The following is a 19,170-nucleotide window of genomic DNA, read 5'->3' as shown; positions in this document are numbered from 1 at the left end:
ACCCACTTCAGAGTCTTGACAATTGGTGCTAGCTATAACGTACCTTTTCCTGCTTCTTCTTCACAGAATGTGACACAGAAACAAAAAGGGTTCAAGATGTTCTTTCTGGAATTGAGAAACCACAGGTATGTGATTGCCAGGTTTGGTGCTTCTTTTTCAGCTATGCAAAATTAAATGCACACTGCATGCACATCAGTGGGTGATAAGAAGGATCTGAACTGACTGCATCTTTTTATCTATGGACTGCCTAGACTTTTGCTCTTGCAGTTAGAGACATAACGGCTGCACTGTAATCTTCACCCCTTTCTGGTCCTGGTTTCTCTAGCTGAAGTTTCTGCCCCACCACTGACCCCACCATCCCTGAGACAGAGCCTAGGGTTTCTGGGTCTAGCTTCTGGTGCCATTATCCAATAATGCACTAATTTCCAGTTGTTTTCACACTTTTAAAAACTCTCAATTCTGTTCTGTCCCATTTTTTCATTAGTGTGATCATGTTAAAAAGTATTCTTTTATTTTTTATGCATTTAAATTTATGAGAAGTGCACCGACCCAGCCTTGTCTCAAGCATTCTTAGTCCTCTTCTGTCTTGGATCAATAGTCCTGATGCTGCTATGCCATAGCTGCGTGTTCCCATCTTGAAGCACTTAATTGCTCCTGTAGCACATGCAATCTGAGCTTCAGCCATTGGGCATTTAAAAACAAGCGGATGTGCAGAACTAGGCTCCATAAATGCATAAACTTCTCTCAACGGCATGCTTTGCATACTATTTCTAGCTCTCCTTTCACATATGTGGTGTGCAGAGATTATATAATAGGACAGTCTGGTGTAAGGGTTTTATTGGCATTCATTTCAGCTGACCTGCATGCTTTACTTCTGACTCGTTCACATGGGTAAGTAATAGGGCTACTTAAAATTCCAGCCAGTAGTAACTTTATATTGCCACCTAATACATAGTGTAAACAAGTCTAAATGGGAAAGGCATTAACATGATACCATCTGGCATGCTTCAGTATAAATAGGGGTATCAGTCTTGTTGTAGTTGTTACTTTTTCCAAATAAAGATAGCATCATAAGGGAAGGAAACAATGATTGCTTAATGAGATATATAATTTATTCATTATGGCTGTATTTATTTATTTTGCATTGCTACCCCACCCTTCTTTTAAGGCACACCCTTCCTTTTCACTGTATCCTTACAACAAAAGCCCTGTGAGGTCAGTTAGACTGAGAGTTCATGACTGGCCCAGAATCGGCCGGTGAGTTTTTCAGGGCCCAGATCAGCCTAGTCCTAACCCAGCACTGTAACCTGCATGCTGTACTGGGTTCAGTGCAGCAGAACGAATGAGATAAAGAGGCAGTAGAGCTTCTCATGGACTTGAGAGAGATCACAGGGAACATATGCAGGTGCTTAAAGGTCACATTTGAAAGTTTCACCCCCCCCCCCCGTGATCTAAGCTTTCAGTAGAAATGTGAAGATGCAGCAGAAGCCTTGTTTTTACCAAACCAGCATCAATGTCTTTTGAAATTAAAATCTTTAAACCTGCTGGAAAGATCTGTATTAGAAATATGGGTGGTGGTTATGAACAAAGCTTGCTCGGCAGAGTCAGTGAGCATCAAACCTGAAAATTGACATCTATTCCTTAACAGGTGTGAGAGTAAAAAACTGGGGTGGGGGGAGATGACATACTTGGAGCCCCCATTCCAGGCTCCTCAGCTCCTTTTCGTTACCTCTAGTCCTTTCTGGTCTTATTCACGGATGCAGCTCTGTACCTCATTGATAACTTTGCTGCTCCTGCCAGAATAGTCTGAAGTAGCTTTAGTCTTTAGTCTTAATCTTTAGAACAGTCTTCATGCCTTCATCAAGTGGCATTTTAACTTGTAACATTTCTGTTTTGGGACAGACATATACATATTATTATAACATAGAATTAGCTGCTGTATGGCTGAGTTAGAAGAAAACATGAAATAATGTTTTGCTTATTGTTATTACTTTTATATATTATTATGTTGTTCATGTAGAACTGAATGGTTTGCATTATCCAAATCTGGCCCATAGAGCACCCAGTGTGGCTTGTTCAGCCTCTTGGGGTTCCTTGGCTAAGGCTCAAGTCTTGTCCCTTGGAGAAATCCCATTGAATCGGAGATAGAAGCAAAGTGATGGGGAAGACCAGGAGACGAGCTGTTCAAATAAATCATTTATCCTTTTATAGAAAAAGCTACAGACATAGAGCCTAGAATCACATTGAATTTAAGTGATTTTGAATGTCAGTCTGGATAACTTGTTTACAGAAGGAGAAATCATTTTGCCAGGTATAAGCAAGTGGCAGGGACTTGTCAAACTTCATGGGCCAGTAAAACTTGAATTAGAAAAATCTGTAGGTGTAAGCCCAGGTTTTGTAGCAGTGTAGACCTCATTTGTTTCAGCAGGATTTTCCCAAGTAATTATCAACAGAGCATCTACAATGCAAAGAAAACCCTTGTGAATAGAATGTGTGGAGCTTGTAGTTGGATGCCTTCTGGTCCAGTTCAAGGTGCTAGCTTTATCTGTGAAGTTTGGTTTGTATTAAGGTGTCACTCCGTCACTTGCTACTGGGTGGAAAGTTGTGCTCTATCCTTCCCCTATCAGTAAACAGAGTTTAAACTTCCCAGCAGCACAGTCAATATAATCTCCTGCCTCTTTACTCCCTAGCGTCTAGAAATTATTAGAGTTCATGAAAGGATAAACAGCTGTGCATGTGTGTGTATGTGTGCTTAGCCATATGTTCTACATGGATACGTGTGTCCTAGCGAGTGATCATAAAGGAAGTTGTCCATTCGAATAGAACATTGGCTGGGTAAAGTACATTAAGTTCCAAGTCCCTGTCTGAATTTATGCAAAACAGTTACGCAGGCATGTGTCCATAATAAAAGACTTGGGGGCATTCTCCTTTTAGTTATTTGCATTGATTTATAATGTACCACCAGAAATCCAATTTGTATGTCTTTTGTCTTCATTTTTATCCTTGTTTTTTATCTGTAAAGTTCCCAATTGATACCAAATATTATATGCTGGGTTTTTGGCAGTAAATAGCTTAATTTTTGGCTATCGTTTCATAACATGAGGATACCTGAGGCATTTTAATTGCACTGTCTGATTTGAGACATTGAGCTTTTGCTACAGACGTCTGGCTTAATTGAATGCCAGTTTTAATCAGTCCAGGTGTTCAAAGCAATCACTCCTTTACATAAGCTGAGAAAAATGTTAATGCTACACAAAATCCTCCTTTGCCCAGTAAACTTCCCCTACAAGACCTATTTTATTTTTTACACTAAATGAGATCAAAAAGTCAGTTCTTGAAATTTTAATGTTGCAGATGCTTAGTGCAGAATGAGATTAACAGCATAAATAGCGACTTTCCTGATATTACTGTTTTGCTGGTTCAGCAAAAGGATTTAGCATTTAACTTCATCACACAACACATGCCCTTGCTATGGCAGAGCCAAAACCTGACATGATGGGGGAGGTCGTATTTTTGGCATCCCTGCTCTTTGTACTTGTTACCTTTCTTCTTCTCCAGCATCCCTACCGTTAATAGCAGCTGGAGGAATTCATACTGGGTATAGGGTATGGAGGGAAAAGTTAAATAATCTCTCCCTAGGGGACTGCTAATTATATAAAAAAGGAAATCCTAATTATAGATCTCTCCAGTTACATCCGATTAGCTACACAAAGGTAGCGCTTCAGAGGGTTGGCGCTATTTGGTTCCATTGTAAAAAGCTTTGGTACAAAATTATTAGATTCACGTTGCTCCAACTCTGGAATCCATTCTTGCCGTGCACAGAGAAGACTGGTCCAGCACTCTGTGCATGTTTTGAGCAACACAGCAGGAATTCAGCATTGGCACTACACACATCACCACATGCAGGACCTGTGAGCAAGTGTGGACATCCCTAACTCAGGCGAGAAACTCTAAGGGCTCTTGACAGAGGCCTGTGTCACCTTAAGGGTGCAGCCTTGGGCAAGTTTAGACTGAAAAATGCTTGCAACTTAAAGTGTGCTCCAGCCAGATTTCACAGCATCTATTTCTTGGAAACTGTCCCGGGAGCTTTGACTATTGGGCAGGATGGAAATGAAGTAAGTAAGCGAATAAATAATACATGAACAGATGCACGAAGTATCCACATTTGGCAGGGCTAGATTGGGAAACCCAGTAGGCCAACTGAGATGGAGCTTGCTCTCACTTGCTTACGACTTGAACACCATTGCATCCATACATCCACATTCACAATTCTAGCGTGCATCTCGAGACGAAATTCTGTTTAGTGGGTAACCGTGCAGGACTAGGACTCCAAAGACTCTGCTCCAGTCATAGACTCCCAGTCCAAACCACCTCACAGGGCTGTTGTTTTTGCTGTTGGTGTGAGGATCAGTTCAAGACAAAGAACTGTGTGAACCACTTTGAGTTTTTGAAAGGAAAAAAGGTGGGATATAAATATAATAAATAAAGGAAATATCAGCACTAATACATGTTATTTTTCTTTCCCAAGGTTACAAATATTCAGGCAAGAACAGTTTTGTTCACTTGGTCTCCTCCAAATGGCCTTTTAAGTGGAGATAGACAAAGCAATGGTTTGCCTTATACCTGTACTTACGAAGTTGCCTTATCAGACAAAGGGAGGGATGGAAAGTACAAAATGATATACAGGTAAATGTGTGCTTGTGCTAGAATTTGTGTGTGTGTTTGCGTATCAAATCTAAAGTGTGTGTGTGGAAGGGAGGTGTCAAGAGAAAATGACAGTCTGTTTTTCTAGCACGGAGCGTGATGTTCCTTCCATTTTCCCAGTGGTTGTCATTTTTGCCATTTCCCTCTTTCTCCAATATCCCCTCCCAGTGCTTTTTCCATAGTATTCACCAGCTGGAAAAGTTGCTGTTAAGAATTTATATACATACCCCAATAACTGCCAGAATGGAATATTGGGGCCATGCCAAGTTGGCTACTGTATAGTCCTCACATTTCATCTAGAAAGAGTCTATTTAGCAGAAAAAAATTATGAAATTGCCTTTTGCATCTAAGAGTGTTTCCATAATCTGGATGTCATTTAACGTTAATAAGTAATAGGGCTTCTTGAAGTGTATTTTTTGTGTCCATGGATGAGTTTAGCCTGTTTCTGTCATGTGTAACAGAAATTCTGTATCTTATCCTATGGGTAATCCTCTGACCTAAGTCCCTTTCACATGACCAGTTGAACAGTGTAATGGCTTAGCACAATGGGGTTGACTTTTGTAACATCAACTGCACTTGTGAATATGACAATGCAGCCATGCAGTCTTCTCTACCAAATGATGCCATCTTAACATACATCATGATGGTGAATGTTCATCTTGAGAACCTCAGACTCCTGGGCCCAAACCAGCCCTCCTTGTGTTCCGGTCTGTCTGTCTAAGGTATCCTGATGATCTTGCCCTTTCCCCTTGCTCCCAGCCTTCTCCCTCAGTCACTGATTCTTTGACAGTTCCCTGGCTCTTCTGTTGTTTCCCTCCCATAGTCCAAGCACACAATCTTGTGCATGTTTAGGCAGAAGAAATCAGTTTCACAGAAGGCAACCCCCTTTTCCATCCCTCACTCCTCTGCCAGACTGATCATTCCACCTGGTCCTTCCAGCCCCCATTCAAGATCACCACCAGCAGTAGGAGGCGTTGGGGCACCTGGAGCACTATGGGGCCCCCAGGCCCCATATTACCCACCCCAGTTCTGGGGTGTTTAATTCCATTTTGCAGGCCCTGACAGTCTCACCTCTTCTGATGAAACAGTGTCTTGAGAGGTTTTAAGTTCTTTAGGCATCATGCCTATAAAACATACAGCTCAGTCAGTCACTCTGATTTTCTCTTCAAATCTTCTATTTCTTTTTCAGTGGAGAAGAATTGGAATATAAACTGAAAGACCTTAGGCCAGCAACAGAATATCATGTCAGGTGAGCTACGGAGGTTGGGAACTTTTCATGCTTTCAGTTGACTCAGTTACAGAAGTAGCATAAGATGTTCAGCCAACATCTTGATGGATGCCAACGTAATATGTGAATGCTGACGGTCTTTATAATTTTTGTGAATTCTTGGAAATAGGCATGCATTTTGCATTTGTTGGATGTGTCCAAATGAATTCTGATGTGGCATCTAGTGGACTGTGAGTGGATTCACAAAATTGTCTGGGATTGTCAACGGTCACATATGAACAATGACAGTCACCCTATTTTGGACATGACAATTTAATATAAATAAACTCAGTCACTGGAGATATTCTATTTTCCTTGTCTGCATAATTGGGAGATTTGTGATAAGTTCACAGTTTATAAATACTCAGACATGTTGTGCTCTTCAAATGTTATGTGACATTTTTAGAAAAAAAAATATTCACATTGTCCTGAAATACTTTACAGGAGCATCATTTTCAAACGGAAAAAGAAAAGATTTCCAGTATTACTGAATGATAAAAATAAAGTAGCCCAAATGTTCCTATTTATGGAAATTGGGTGCCTTAATTTTGTTAGAGTGTTTACCACCCCAAAGCAATTATGCATAATTATTTCTCAATTTGTAACATGCTGACATCTGCAAAGGTTTTTCCAAGGAAAACTGCCACACTAGCAAATGTGAGTGCGCTGCTCTGGAGGTTGTTTATGCTTGTGCAATGTGATCTACATTAGCTATGGCAAATCTAGACAGCATACTAAAAAGCAGAGACATCATGCTGCTGACAAACGTGTGTATAGTCAAGGCGATGGCTTTCCCAGTTGCAATGTATGGCTGTGAAAGCTGGACCATAAGGAAGGCTGAGCGCCGAAGAATTGAGGCCTTTGAATTGTGGTGCTGGAGGAGACTCCTGCGAGTCCTTCAGACTGCAAGGCGATCAAACTGGTCAGTCTTAGAGGAGATCAACCCTGACTGCTCTTTAGAAGGCCAGATCCTGAAGATGAAACTCAAATACTTTGGCCACCTAATGAGAAGGAAGGATGGGAACAATTGATGGCAAAAGAAGAAAGGGATGGCAGAGGATGAGGTGGATAGATGGAATCACTGAAGCAGTGGGTGTGAACTTAAGTGAACTCCAGGGAATGGTGGAGGACAGGAAGGCCTGGATGCGTGTTGTCCACAGGGTTGCCAACGGTCAGACATGACTTCGCAACTAGCAACAACATTACACAAAGACATGCAGAATCGTTGCTGAATCCTGGAAAATGCCACCTTTCTGCACATAGTCTTCTTAGGACTGTTACCATACAACTTCATATTAACTTTTGAGCAAAGTTACTGCACTACTATAATCTGAAAGTGCTGGAGGGATACCAGTAACCATATCAGTGCTAAGGATATCATCTCACTTAATCTGTGTAGTTTTGTAAGGCGGCCCTGATGTTGTGAAAAGTTTTCTCTGAGCCATGTTATTCATTTAAAGTTAGTTATTTAAGGCAAACATTGTTTTGTTAGTGTCCACATTTGCTCAGTTATTTTTCATTTCAACATGATCTGGCTTCATGCAAATATTTGGATGCAGTTCTGTTTTTTGCATTTTACAGCAAATTTTAGAACAATGAATTGATTTCTTGTTCATTTATGTCCAAAGTTCTTTTTAGAAAGCCATATCAGTCATATTCTTTCTACCTAGTAAACATTAGCATGCTTTTTCCACTATCAGCTCCATGGAATGGCTTTTAACCTTGAAAAGAGAGAGCAACACTACAAAATTAAGGTTGAATATGCACATCAATCGCACCTTAGGTTGAACTGCACTAAAATGCAAGTGAGATTTAAGACTCCTCATAATCACCAAATGCCAGTGCAGGTGTTAAGCTCTTAATTAGCTGATGTGCAGAACCAAGCAGTAGAATCCAGTGGTGCTCAGGCACTAGCGAGCAGTGCTTCACTTGTGTACATTATCAAGCCACTGTCATTGGGGCTTGCTAGTGCAAAGCGAAAAGGACATTATTTGCCACTGAAATTCAGTGAAAGTGCTGAACTTGGGCAGCAGATCAACACCTCTTCTCTTGCTGCTAGCAAGTGCTCATAATGTTGGACTGGCTTTGATTTATGCCAGCACAGCGTTCGTGTTAGTGCTGCAACACCACTGGAACTTCCTGAAGACCTCTTCAATGGGTGGTAGCACCAGAGAAGGTTGAAGTGGAAAGGAGATGGGTCTGCACACTGGTCCCTGGGGAAGAATGCTAAATTAAGAATATTTATTTGCTTGTTAATTTGTTTAAAGGCCACCCATTAGCATCATGCTCTCTGGGAGGATATTGCAATAAAATTACCAGTAGGTAACATAAATAATGCAATTAAAATGCATAAGATGAAATAATATTCAAATAATCAAGGACCATAAAGTTAACGTTTTTCACTTTTATGGTTTTAGTAAATTAAAACCAGTGCAAACTGAAGTCAAAAGAATCAAAGTGGTGCCGTAAGTGCTGCAGAAAAGTTTTTGTCGGGTGCTTAAAACGCAGCAGTGGGTGCCTGATGACTCTGTCATGGTAATGCATTGCACACTTGGGGTGCCACCACAGAAAAGGCTCCCCCTTGCAACCTCCCCCTGCACCTCCTTAGCAGGAAAACTCATAGGAGAACCTCAGTTGATGACCTTAAATGATGGGCAGGAATATATGGAGTAAGGTGCTCCCTAAGATAATGTGGTCTTAAGCTCTGTAGGGCTTTGTATGTCATAGTCATATGACATAATATAGTCATAATGGGCAAACGGGAAGCCATTTCCCCTCTACCACTGCAACACCCTCCTTGGCACACACCCTCCGTCTCATGGATGCTGCTCTGTTGAGTGAGGGAAGGGCCCATGCACAACCGCTGACCCACTTTGGTTTTGTAGGGGATTGTTTTGAACTCCCCTTCTAGTTTTTCTTTCAAGCGCAGATAAATGTTTCTCCTCCTCTCCTGCATGTATGCTTTGCTTCCACATTCACACCAGGGCCAGCCTGACCCTTAGGCAGAGCGAAGTGTCTTCCACAGGTGGCAGGTTCGGAAGCGGCAGCAGTAAGGACAGAGCTGTGCATTTCATGCAGCCTGCTCTGTACCCTGGAAACTCCCTTGCTGCTCCCAGGTGTGGGGATGCTGCCCCACCACCACTGTTGAAGTCAGAATCACCTAGCACATCGTCTGTATTCAGAGGACTGGCACAGTTCTAGTGTTCATCTCACGCAGAAAAAAGGGAGAGGGGGGCTTGACCAGTCTGAGCCGACGTTCGAGTAACAAAGGTGCGTGATACATAAGATTAGAAGCATTAGTAACAATATGTTTAAGTAGTGGGAACAGTCAGCTAAATTTGAGACGCATCCCAAATAGCACCACACATAGGTCTAAATGGAAAAACAACTGTAATTAAAACTTTCTAAAAAAATTCTTTCCCTTGCCCCCATTGGAACCGGTTTAAGTGATAAAACACACATCAAGTCAGAATGCAATTCCACTTCTAGGTTTTTTCAACCTTGGAAGGGATGAACTGTCACCCCCCCCACACACCCCTTTGATGAGATTAACATGCTAAGCTTTTCAGCATCTTGCATAGGTAACCTCTTTTTGGACAAAGCTACCTTATTTCTTCCCCAGGTGGCCTGCTATGAAACACTTTCACTGCTAGGTTGACTTAAAACTAAAAAAAAACCACAGATGTCCTGTTCAATGTCTAGTAATACAGAAATATTGAAGTTTCTTTATTTCACCTGTATCCTTTTTAAGAAACACCCTGCCTTATGATTCACTACAGGTGTATTACATGTCGCTCTGCTCCTCTGAGCCATGGAGAGGTTTTCTGCAGGCTTTTTTCTTCAGGTGCAAGACCATTTATATTTTTATAAATATACTTTATACTGTTTTGTGGGAAAATTAAAATATAGCCTGTGTTCACACTTACAGGCTGAGCATAAAAAGCAACTGCATCAATATTTAACATCTATGTAATAAGTCAGAGGAAGGATGGGGAGCATCTTTCAACCTAAGGGCCTAACTCAGTCTGGAGAAGTTCTCAGGGACTGCGCTGCAATGTTGGGAGGAGCCAAAGGTGAAGGGGTGGGGCAAAGACAAAAATGGTGGAACAAAAATTGGCAGCATGCTGAAGCTTACAGGTCTTACTTGTCAGTATTTAAGCCTTTTAAAACTGGAGTGGAGGCACCTGCCCAAAAGCTGGGAAGCCACCAAATACTTGTAGGTTGGGGGAAAGAAGAGGCATGGCACTGGAGAGCCAGATCTGCTCTGCAGAGCTAAGGTTGCCTTACTTTGTACAACGTTCTTTACATGTTTTGTCTCAGTCATTACAACACACCTATGGATAGGATTATATCATATCATGCAGAAACGGAGAAGGATCTGAGACTGAGAGACTGTGGTTTGCCTTCGAACATTTAGTTAGTTACACTGTAGGCAAGTTTTGACCTGGCTAACCACTTTTGCCCGTTGCTGTATCAGTTCCAAGGTAGTGCTAGTCTTAAGAAACCACATCTTCAGAGTTTCCATGTCTAGAGCTCCAGTATAGATGTGAGAATGTCACATGCCTATTGGATAGTATTTGCAATGTTGCTGCTAATGAATTGCACAAACCTTCATACCTTCCACACTACTGGAAGGAAACAGCCGAAACTCACAAGCAGGGGGAAGCTTCTGAAGATGTTCACCCTGGCAGCAGGAGGGCACTTTTGGATGAGAATAGTAGCATATTCATTTGAAAAACAAACTAAATTTAACTGAACTCTGTACTGGCAAGGGACTCGTCTAGACTTGACATGGCTCTGGGGGAGCCTCCTCTTTGGAAGCTGAGTCATCCCCCTTGTGTGTTGGAGTGCACATCTTCCAGCTTTTTAAATGTGAGGAATAATTGCTCCACCCTTGCCAAGGATGGCCTGGCGAGGTCACAATTCTCCTTTCCTGCCATCTGCGAGTTTGTGCTACATGTTGTACTTGTACCTTTGAACCCGGACTTGTAGGATTGCCTTTGCAAAGGCTGGATACATCCTAGGAAGGCAGGCATAGTTGGGCACGGTATTGAGCCCCCAGCCTGCAAGCCCAGCCCAGCCCAGAGGGATGTGTCCCCTTTTCCCCGTCTGACACTCATTTGGTGGCTCTCTGGCTTCTCCTAAAATGCTGTCACTGGCTGTAAATGCTTTAAGATGAAGTGGGGTGGTATTTTGGCTCCATCTCCTTTCAGCTGCAGGAATAAAGCTGCAAATGTTTTTCCAAACTGGAATTCTGAAAGGGGTCTGATGCCCCTAGAGTAGAGGCTTTTATATAGGGGCAGTTACCTTTCCCTCTTTTCCATGGCATGTGTGTCTACTTTGAATTGTTTCCTGCAGATGCTACTGATACTTCTTGGGCTTTGGCTGCTACTGTGCACATGCTGTCCATGTGTTGCTAAGCCAAGCCTCCAGATGGGAGAGTCCATAAATGGATTCCGTCTGTTCTCATTCTCACTAGCCATCAGTTAGGAGATAACTGGTAGTTCTTTTTGGAATCATTTTCCAGCTCAGAAACAGTATCCTTAACCAGGACAGAAAACATTCTGGGGTAATAGATATAATTCCTGTCACCAAAAATCAGATTTTATATCAGGGTAGCCAAACTGAGGCTTACAAGCAGCATGCTGCTCTCTGAGTATATTTTGTGGCTTGCAGAAGGGCCAAAATGCATCAATGTGCTTATGACTAATGGAAGACAAGCGAATGGGAGCACCTTCCAGCAAAGCAGCTATGCTAACTAAGGTGCCGCCATTCTCTAATCCTCAACCAGCTGTGGGGCTGTCTGTGATTGGTCAACCGAGACACCAGCCTGGGCCAATGGAAGCGAGGAAAGTGCACAGGAAGGGCACAACTGCAAGTCTGGTTTAGAGCCAGAACAGCGTGTGCTACTACCGTGATGAGACCTTTTCTTGGTTTCAGCTTTGCACAGTCCATTAGAGAAATGGTGTGGACCAAGGCAGACTGCGCTGGGACTGGCAAGTTAAAATGGCACTTCAGTGTTCGTGTGCACTGTCCTGAACTACTTTTTTAAAGGGCAACACAATTGCACAATTGTAACGTACAATTGGCAAAGAGCCTCTTCTTACTAGGCAAGCTGACTGGGTGTCTTGTTATTCTTTGGCTCAGGGAAGGGTTTGGAAGTAAATCTTTGTAGCAAGTAAATGTTTGTGTCTTATCTGCAGAAATGTCTGTTTGGTCATATTAAATAAATATTTGTTCATGTCTTGCGTCCCTCAAACATCTGACATTTACCAGGTGTGGTTCTTCCATTGAGCAAATCTGACCACCCCTGCATTTTATTGAGGGAATTCAAAATCATATTCACTGCCTAGGAGGTACTGTTGGATCCGGTCTTGTCTTTGGTTGATGCACCACCAGTGGGTCTCCAGTAGACAAAGATAGCCCAGCCTTGTTAGTTAAAAACAGCAAGAACAACAACTACTACAAGCTGCTAGATTGCTAACTCAGACTGGACAAATGGAGCATCTCACTAGTTTTGAAATGACTCATCTGCTCCTAGTGTATTTCTGAGCACAGGTGCTGGTGTTTGCTGTTTTAATGCCAAGGCAACATAGGACTTGGATACCTAGAATGTGTCATGAACCTGCCCAAGTGTTCGTGTCATCCTTAGGACCTTCTTTGGGTTCTTACACTATCAAAAGCAGACAGAACAGGGGGCGATGGATTAGAGACATTTTCATTATGACTCTTCATCTTTGGATGCTTCCTTGAAAGAGATTCATGCTAGAGGAATAACTTACCTGCATCTTTTCCCAATCTCCTCCATATTATGAGACTTGATGCAGGTGGTGCAGTGGTTTGAACCGCTGTGCTGCTAGGCTGGTTGATCAAAAGGTTGCCGGTTCAAATCTGCACAACGGGGTGAGTTCCAATTGCTCTGTCCCAGCTCCTGCCAACCTTGCAGTTCGAAAGCATGCAAATGCAAGTAGGTAAAAAGGTACCACTTCGGTGGGCAGGTAACAGCGTTCTGTGCACTTCGGTGTTTAGTCATACCGGCCCCATGACCACGGAGACTGTCTGTAGACAAACGCTGGCTCCCTCAGCTAGGAAACAGAGATGAGCACTGCCCCCTAGAGGCAGACATGACTGGACTTTAATGTCAAGGGGAAACCTTTACCTTTTATGAGAATTGCAGCTAAGCACAGAGCAAACAGAGAAGATGGAGGATAGGGTGTTAAATGCTATCATTGTCCTTGCTAATAACAAAGCCCTGGTACTTCAGCCCTGTGAGTCCTAACTCTACTACAAAAATGATCGTAGGTCATTCACTGGGCTCCAGAAACATCTATGCATTAAAATATGTAAGTAGGAAATTCCCATGAGCAATCATATGCTTGACTCACGGAGCAATGATTTCTGCTCTTCAGATAGATTCAGATACATATTCTTCATGTTTTGTTTCCTATTGCAGGGTATATGCAGTGTACAATTCAGTAAAAGGATCTTGTTCAGAGCCAGTAAGCTTCACAACTCACAGCTGTGCTCCGGAATGCCCCTTTCCACCCAAACCTTCACACAGGACCAAAAATTCCCTGACTTTGCAATGGAAGGTAAGCCTCTATAAAAGCCTTATGTCTCTGAGAAAGATCGGTATATATTATCATTTTAAAATCTGTTGGTGCACTGTTTCTAATGTATCTGAACAAGTATATTGAAGTAACATTTAAGGTGAGGAGAAACTGTTTCCTGCAAGGTCCAGAACTTCTGCACTTTAATTTCCCATCTTCTTCAAACTCCTCCTTTGCAATGAATAAGAAATCCTGCTGCATTTCAGCTTCAGCTGATCCAACTAAGAGATGATGCTGTACATCCCTCTTCCCTGCTCAGTTGCTCAGGAAGTGAAGAAAGAGGAAATCCAAGACCTGATCAATCTTATTCTTACATCTTTCAGGGGAAGGGTCAGGGTAGATTCTGAGAAAGGAGACTCAGACCAGATGGTTTCTGGTGCATTCAGTAACTACTTCCTGAAAATTCTGACAGAAATTGGAGTTGAAGTGCCAAGTGTAAGAATGAATTACAGAATCCCTTTCACAATAAAGGGGAATGAGTGAGTTTGAAGGTGGTGGCAGCAAGAGGTCCATTGACATTGGAATCCTTCTTCAGTACCAGAGAGTTTTGGGATGCTAGACCATGCTGGCACCTTCCTTCATGAACATTTATCAGAAACATCCATTCGGGGCCTTTTTCAGCTTCCAGATGAGGTTTTTCCATTACTCTGCCTCATTCACAGAAATTACTGGGGAAGGGGATGCCAAAATGAGAACATTTTCCACATGTAACCTTTTCATCCCCCCCCCCCACCACTATGTCTTCTATCTTTCTTCCTTTCACCAAACTTCTGTTGTGTTCATCAGACCCAGCCCCTTGCACAAAGTAGCTTTTGTGTTTCTAAAATTCAACCCAGAAAGCAAGTGAAAACACTCATTTCTGGATCTGGCAGATTGATGGACTTCCTTTCCATGGATTCAGCTGACCTGCTCTGTTTCAAAAGGAAGCTCATTCCCACTCATTTGGGGTTTAGTTTTAGAAGAAGTGGTGGGTCTTAATCCGAACCCTTAAACTCCAAAGAAGAGCACCAAGTGGCGGCCATTAAGTGTATGTGAAGCTCATAGACAAGACCATTCAGTTTTTTCAGGTGCTCTGTCTATTTAAACTTCCCGCTGTGGAAATTTCTCTGTAAACAATTTGCCAAGTTCTTTTCTACCTTTCTGCTCTGTTTTTATGTGCAGGCCCCTATTGACAATGGTTCAAAAATCACCAGCTATCTTTTAGAGTGGGACGAGGTAAGTAACAGTAATAATAATAATACTAATAAGGACTTCTTAAAGTTTGTGTTCAACTTTGCCACATATCTGTTCTATCGAGAAAGAATGAAAGGAGAATGAAATGATGACGATTCCCTCACGTTTTATTTTTGTACTACGGAAATGTCTTTGCCTACACGTCCATACAGTTCAGGAACAAAAAGATACCACTAGAAATCAAACCATAGCATTGGTTGTGTGACAGACATAATGGTGGTAACTAGAATGATGTTCAAATTAGATTTTGTTTGGCTTACTCTATATGCATTTGCTTTTTCATCATCTAAATTTCACTGATCTTCTAAATGTATATATGAAGCATTGGTTATATTAGAGTATTTGTGGAAGCCAGATCCTGCTGGCTTTCTTTTTCTGGCACGGTACCTTATTATGAAACAGATAAGCACATCCTGGAAATGTATTTTGCAATAGCAGGCTGACCTGCCCTTCATTTCTTTGGAAGTCAGGTGCCCCTGAGCTGCTGTTTGTTTTTTGAAAGCCTACCTCCAGAGTTTAAATATTCACGTATAAATTAAGCTGAAATGCCAAAAGTCTTTCCATGTATGCATTGCTGGAAGACCTTTGGCTGCTGGCACAGCTATCAAAGGAACTGGTCTCGTGCTGACTCTCTGCCAATTACTGCTATTAAAGGCACAGAAGCCTTTTAGGAGCTGTGGCGCTAGGTGGATTTCACTCTTCTTCATGACATGCAGGTCACATTCACACAACTGCCTCTTGGCTCAAGAAGCATCTTGCACCTCTACACAGCTACTTCACTCCTTGCTCTGCATGAGCAGAAAAACAAGCTGTGAAGTCACCATTAACTAGTTTGCTATTACATCCAAATCCAGCACTTACAGACTAAATTAGATTCTACATTAAATATGCAGGGTTTTTCCCCAGTTTTCAAATATGCACACCATCTCCCAGTCCAGATCATGACTGACACATGCTGTTAAGGGAGGTTTCCACCTTCCCACCCAGCCACTTTCCTCCATCATGCAGGGGCTAAAAAGAGAAGCAGAGATTTGACTGGTTCCAGTGGACATTTTTGTTTTGAATTTTTAGCCCACTTGAAGTGGGGAGTGAGGATTAGGTGGGGGAGTGACTCCCCTACCATGGGGGAGTCGTGGGGGAGTCACTCCTCCACCTATACATTCTGGTATAGCCAGTGCTGATTTGCAAGTAAAAAGATAGTTAGGAACTATATAATTATTCTAGTTAGCAGTTTTCACTGAGGTAAGTAGGTGCGAGTATCAAGCCATGTTTTAAAGTTGATTTAATATCTTTGTTTGTTTGGAAGCCATGTGCTGTGCTTTCTGGATCTGGACATGAAGAGAGAATTGTATGCATTGTCCTGAGCTCCCTGTAGAAAGGGTACAATAAAACTGTAGCAAAACTTTGTTCCAAATGCATTGGGAAAGAAACTGGCTTGAATCCCCCTGTATAGTAATATTTCTAAATGTGGGAATCAGGGACATGATGGATATTCTTGCAGCAATTGGCACATAGCTTTGTGTCTCTTCCCCCTTTTAATGTGACAGTTTTTGCTCAATTTTGCTTCTGTATGAGCTCCTGCTTAGCAGGCGTTTTTGTGAAGCAGCGCTCATTCATACCTTACGAAGGTTTATAGGCAAATAGGTATGAAATTCCTGATGCTTGTCTTTTAATTAAAGAAAAGATGACTGTTCTTGGAGGAAGAATTTGTGAATTATTTATACCTCACATTTCAGGATACAAATCCTTTCTAGGCGCCTGACCAATAACAGCAACAGGCATCACAGTGCACACACCCTCACACAACATAGGTGGCGGATGTCCGGTGGGAGAGGAGAGTCCGTCTGCAGCATCTTCATTCCCTCTTTCTCTAAGAATTTGAAATGGAGAAGCAGCTCTGTCTGTACATGTACAGTTTAGCCCCTTTCCCCACCTAGTTGCTATTCCCTGAGGAGCTCCAAATTTTTCTCAGGCAAACATGCACATGGAACTCTGCAAAGGAAAAGCAGCTTGTTATGCGTGTTCAGGTCTGTGATCTGGAATGGAGAAGCGGCAACTGGGAAAAAGTATTAAGAACTCCCCCATATCCTTTCCTGCTTCTCCGATCCAAATAAGGTCTAAAGATGCTGCTGCTCTTTGTTTTTATAAGCAGGATCAGGGCACTGTTATCCATTGGCTAGTTGCTAATCCCTGCTACGCTATCTTTAAGAAGTAATAAATGTTTAGCAATTTATGGATATAGGAGAAAGTGGATTAGCCTAAACTTAATAAGTTATCTTCACTGGTTTTCCATTTCCCACAAGTGGGATGTGCATTGCAAACTCCTTGGGAAACATTCCCCTTCCACATGATTAAAGACTTAGAAGAGAACAGACTATCCCAAAGAGCACAGAATAATAGGACACCTATAAGGCTTGTAGGCTAGCTTGTCTCAGGTTCTTGTCCAGAACCAAAGCAGCTACTGAAATGTCTGTTACTAGGAGAGCAGGAAGCTTTCCAAGCAATTAATGCCTAGTTAATTAGAAATATCAGCCAGCCTCTGAGGTGACTGCCAGTGGAACATGAAATATGATCGACCGTGAAACATTTGAAATAGCAGCCAGCCTGAGCTTAGCTTTGAAAATATAAAATGCCAGTTTGGATAGCAAAAGTGTGTGCATGTGTGGTTTTGCTTCTTTTAAGTAATTAAACCAGTGATGGCCCATGTGGAAAAGCTGGGAAGCGCTTTGCAAAAGCTCTTCTGAGTGCCACAAATGTTCAGTCTGGGTCTGTACATGCTGTTGTGTACAAAAAGCTAGCATCTTGTTGAAGGAGATTGTGGGCTTCAGTGTGGAAAGAGGAGCAGATGGCCTTTTTCCATTCACACAACTTTGACAATCGTTCTGCTATTTCTACCCCAGAGGTCACAAGAGATTTACATTGCTATGGCACTAGAATTTCATTCTGGCCAAGTCCTGGCTGTTTTGCGGCTGCTCAAAATTTTGCAGTGTGAAACAAAGCCCACTGAGCAAATAGGGTTGGACCTTGATGTATGCTGGATCAACCGCATAGGCAAACGTGTACACCCCCGGCCTCTTCCTTCCCACAGTAGTCCCTCCACCCTGAAAATGCCACACCAAGAAGACCTGTGGCATGGCGGGGGAAGGTAGGCTTCCAAGGTAGGCTTCCAAAAATGGGCAGGAGAGACCTTCCTCAAGTACAGCCTTTTCTCTCTTGGACGGACCTTTCTTCTTGCAGAAGGCAGAGCCTGGATCCAACCCATTAAATATAACCTCAGGGATTTCCCGACATTTCCTTAAAGGAATAATTGCAAAAAATTACAAAAAGAGGTAGGGATCATGGTGTGATGGACTGATGAAGTGGAAGAAGACCAAAGCCACCCAATGTACATGCATGTGTGAATGTGGAACGGTATGTGGCAGGTGAAAAAACAGATAAAGCTTGAGAGGCCAAATGGATCCTAGTCATCACCCAAGGCATTCCGTGTCTGGCTTTTCAACTTCAGTACAAAGCCCCTGTGAAGGTAACTTTTTGAGGCTCTTGAAAGAAAAGGACGGTTTTCAACCATCTGCCAGCTTTAAACACAGAACCTTTTTCTTTTTAAAAGAAAGAAATTCTGACAAAAGCAGAGTGAAACAGGAAGATACGTATGGCATACTTCATGGCAGATTTCCAAAGAGCCCCCAGGCGTCGTGTTCTGCTTGTTGTTGTCAGACCCACCAATAATCCAGGTGCAAATTGTAAGCTCAATTCAAGGCATCTGTTGGTTCAATACACTGATGACTCCATTGAAGTCCACGGCTTAAAACACGTGGAGACTTCAAACAGAAAGCATGGCGCATTTGTGCATTTCATCATGTAGATAAGCAATTAGTGAGACTCTGGAGTCTGGACAGAAGAACATACATTGAAGCTTTGGAGAAAGTCTGTGAAGTTGTATGATCTGTGTGCCATTTTCTTTCAGGGAAAAAGAAGCAATGTTTTCAGAGAATGTTACTTTGGGAGCCAAAAACATTACAAGGTGACTAAGCTCTGCCCAGCTGCAGCTTACACATTCCGATTAGCAGCTCAGAATGAAATAGGCATTAGGTAAGTTCTGAATAACATCATGGCTCAATAGTGAGCTGTTATTTTAAGAGCTAACTCAGTTAAGATTTCTGCAGGATTGAACCAAGTGCCTGTCTGGTTTTGCAACCCGTATCCCACAATGATCATCAAATGCCTACTAGTTTCATTTCAGGGAGGGACTTATATTTTCAGAGATTTCAGGAATAAATTCACAGCCTTTAAGAGAATTTAAGAAAAATATAGTTAGGAGTAAAGTAGGTTTATAAAGCGTAAACAAAACAGAGTCAA

At 42.2% G+C, this 19,170-nt stretch overlaps 1 protein-coding gene and 1 long non-coding RNA gene across 2 annotated transcripts in view; one reads left to right on the top strand and one right to left on the bottom strand.

Annotated features, from left to right (window-relative positions):
• The window catches only part of LOC123025694, a 32,551-nt gene extending 13,766 nt beyond the window's left edge, over positions 1–18,785 (bottom strand). The window contains exons 1-2 of the long non-coding RNA XR_006415152.1: positions 15,197–18,785; positions 7,261–7,270 (exon numbers count right to left, since the gene is read on the bottom strand). This is a non-coding gene — a long non-coding RNA (uncharacterized LOC123025694). The remainder of the gene's footprint in view (positions 1–7,260; positions 7,271–15,196) is intronic.
• LOC123025692 (fibronectin type III domain-containing protein 3B-like) overlaps positions 1–19,170 on the top strand; it is a 246,434-nt gene that overhangs the window by 212,845 nt on the left and 14,419 nt on the right. The window contains exons 7-12 of the mRNA XM_044434665.1: positions 67–125; positions 4,529–4,686; positions 5,894–5,953; positions 13,425–13,563; positions 14,743–14,796; positions 18,779–18,903. Coding sequence (XP_044290600.1) covers positions 67–125; positions 4,529–4,686; positions 5,894–5,953; positions 13,425–13,563; positions 14,743–14,796; positions 18,779–18,903 — 595 coding nt within the window. The remainder of the gene's footprint in view (positions 1–66; positions 126–4,528; positions 4,687–5,893; positions 5,954–13,424; positions 13,564–14,742; positions 14,797–18,778; positions 18,904–19,170) is intronic.

The sequence above is a fragment of the Varanus komodoensis genome, unplaced genomic scaffold (assembly GCF_004798865.1).
Source record: "Varanus komodoensis strain SLA01 unplaced genomic scaffold, ASM479886v1 scaffold28, whole genome shotgun sequence".
NCBI lineage: Eukaryota > Metazoa > Chordata > Lepidosauria > Squamata > Varanidae > Varanus > Varanus komodoensis.
This window is presented reverse-complemented; position numbering and strand designations above follow the sequence as displayed.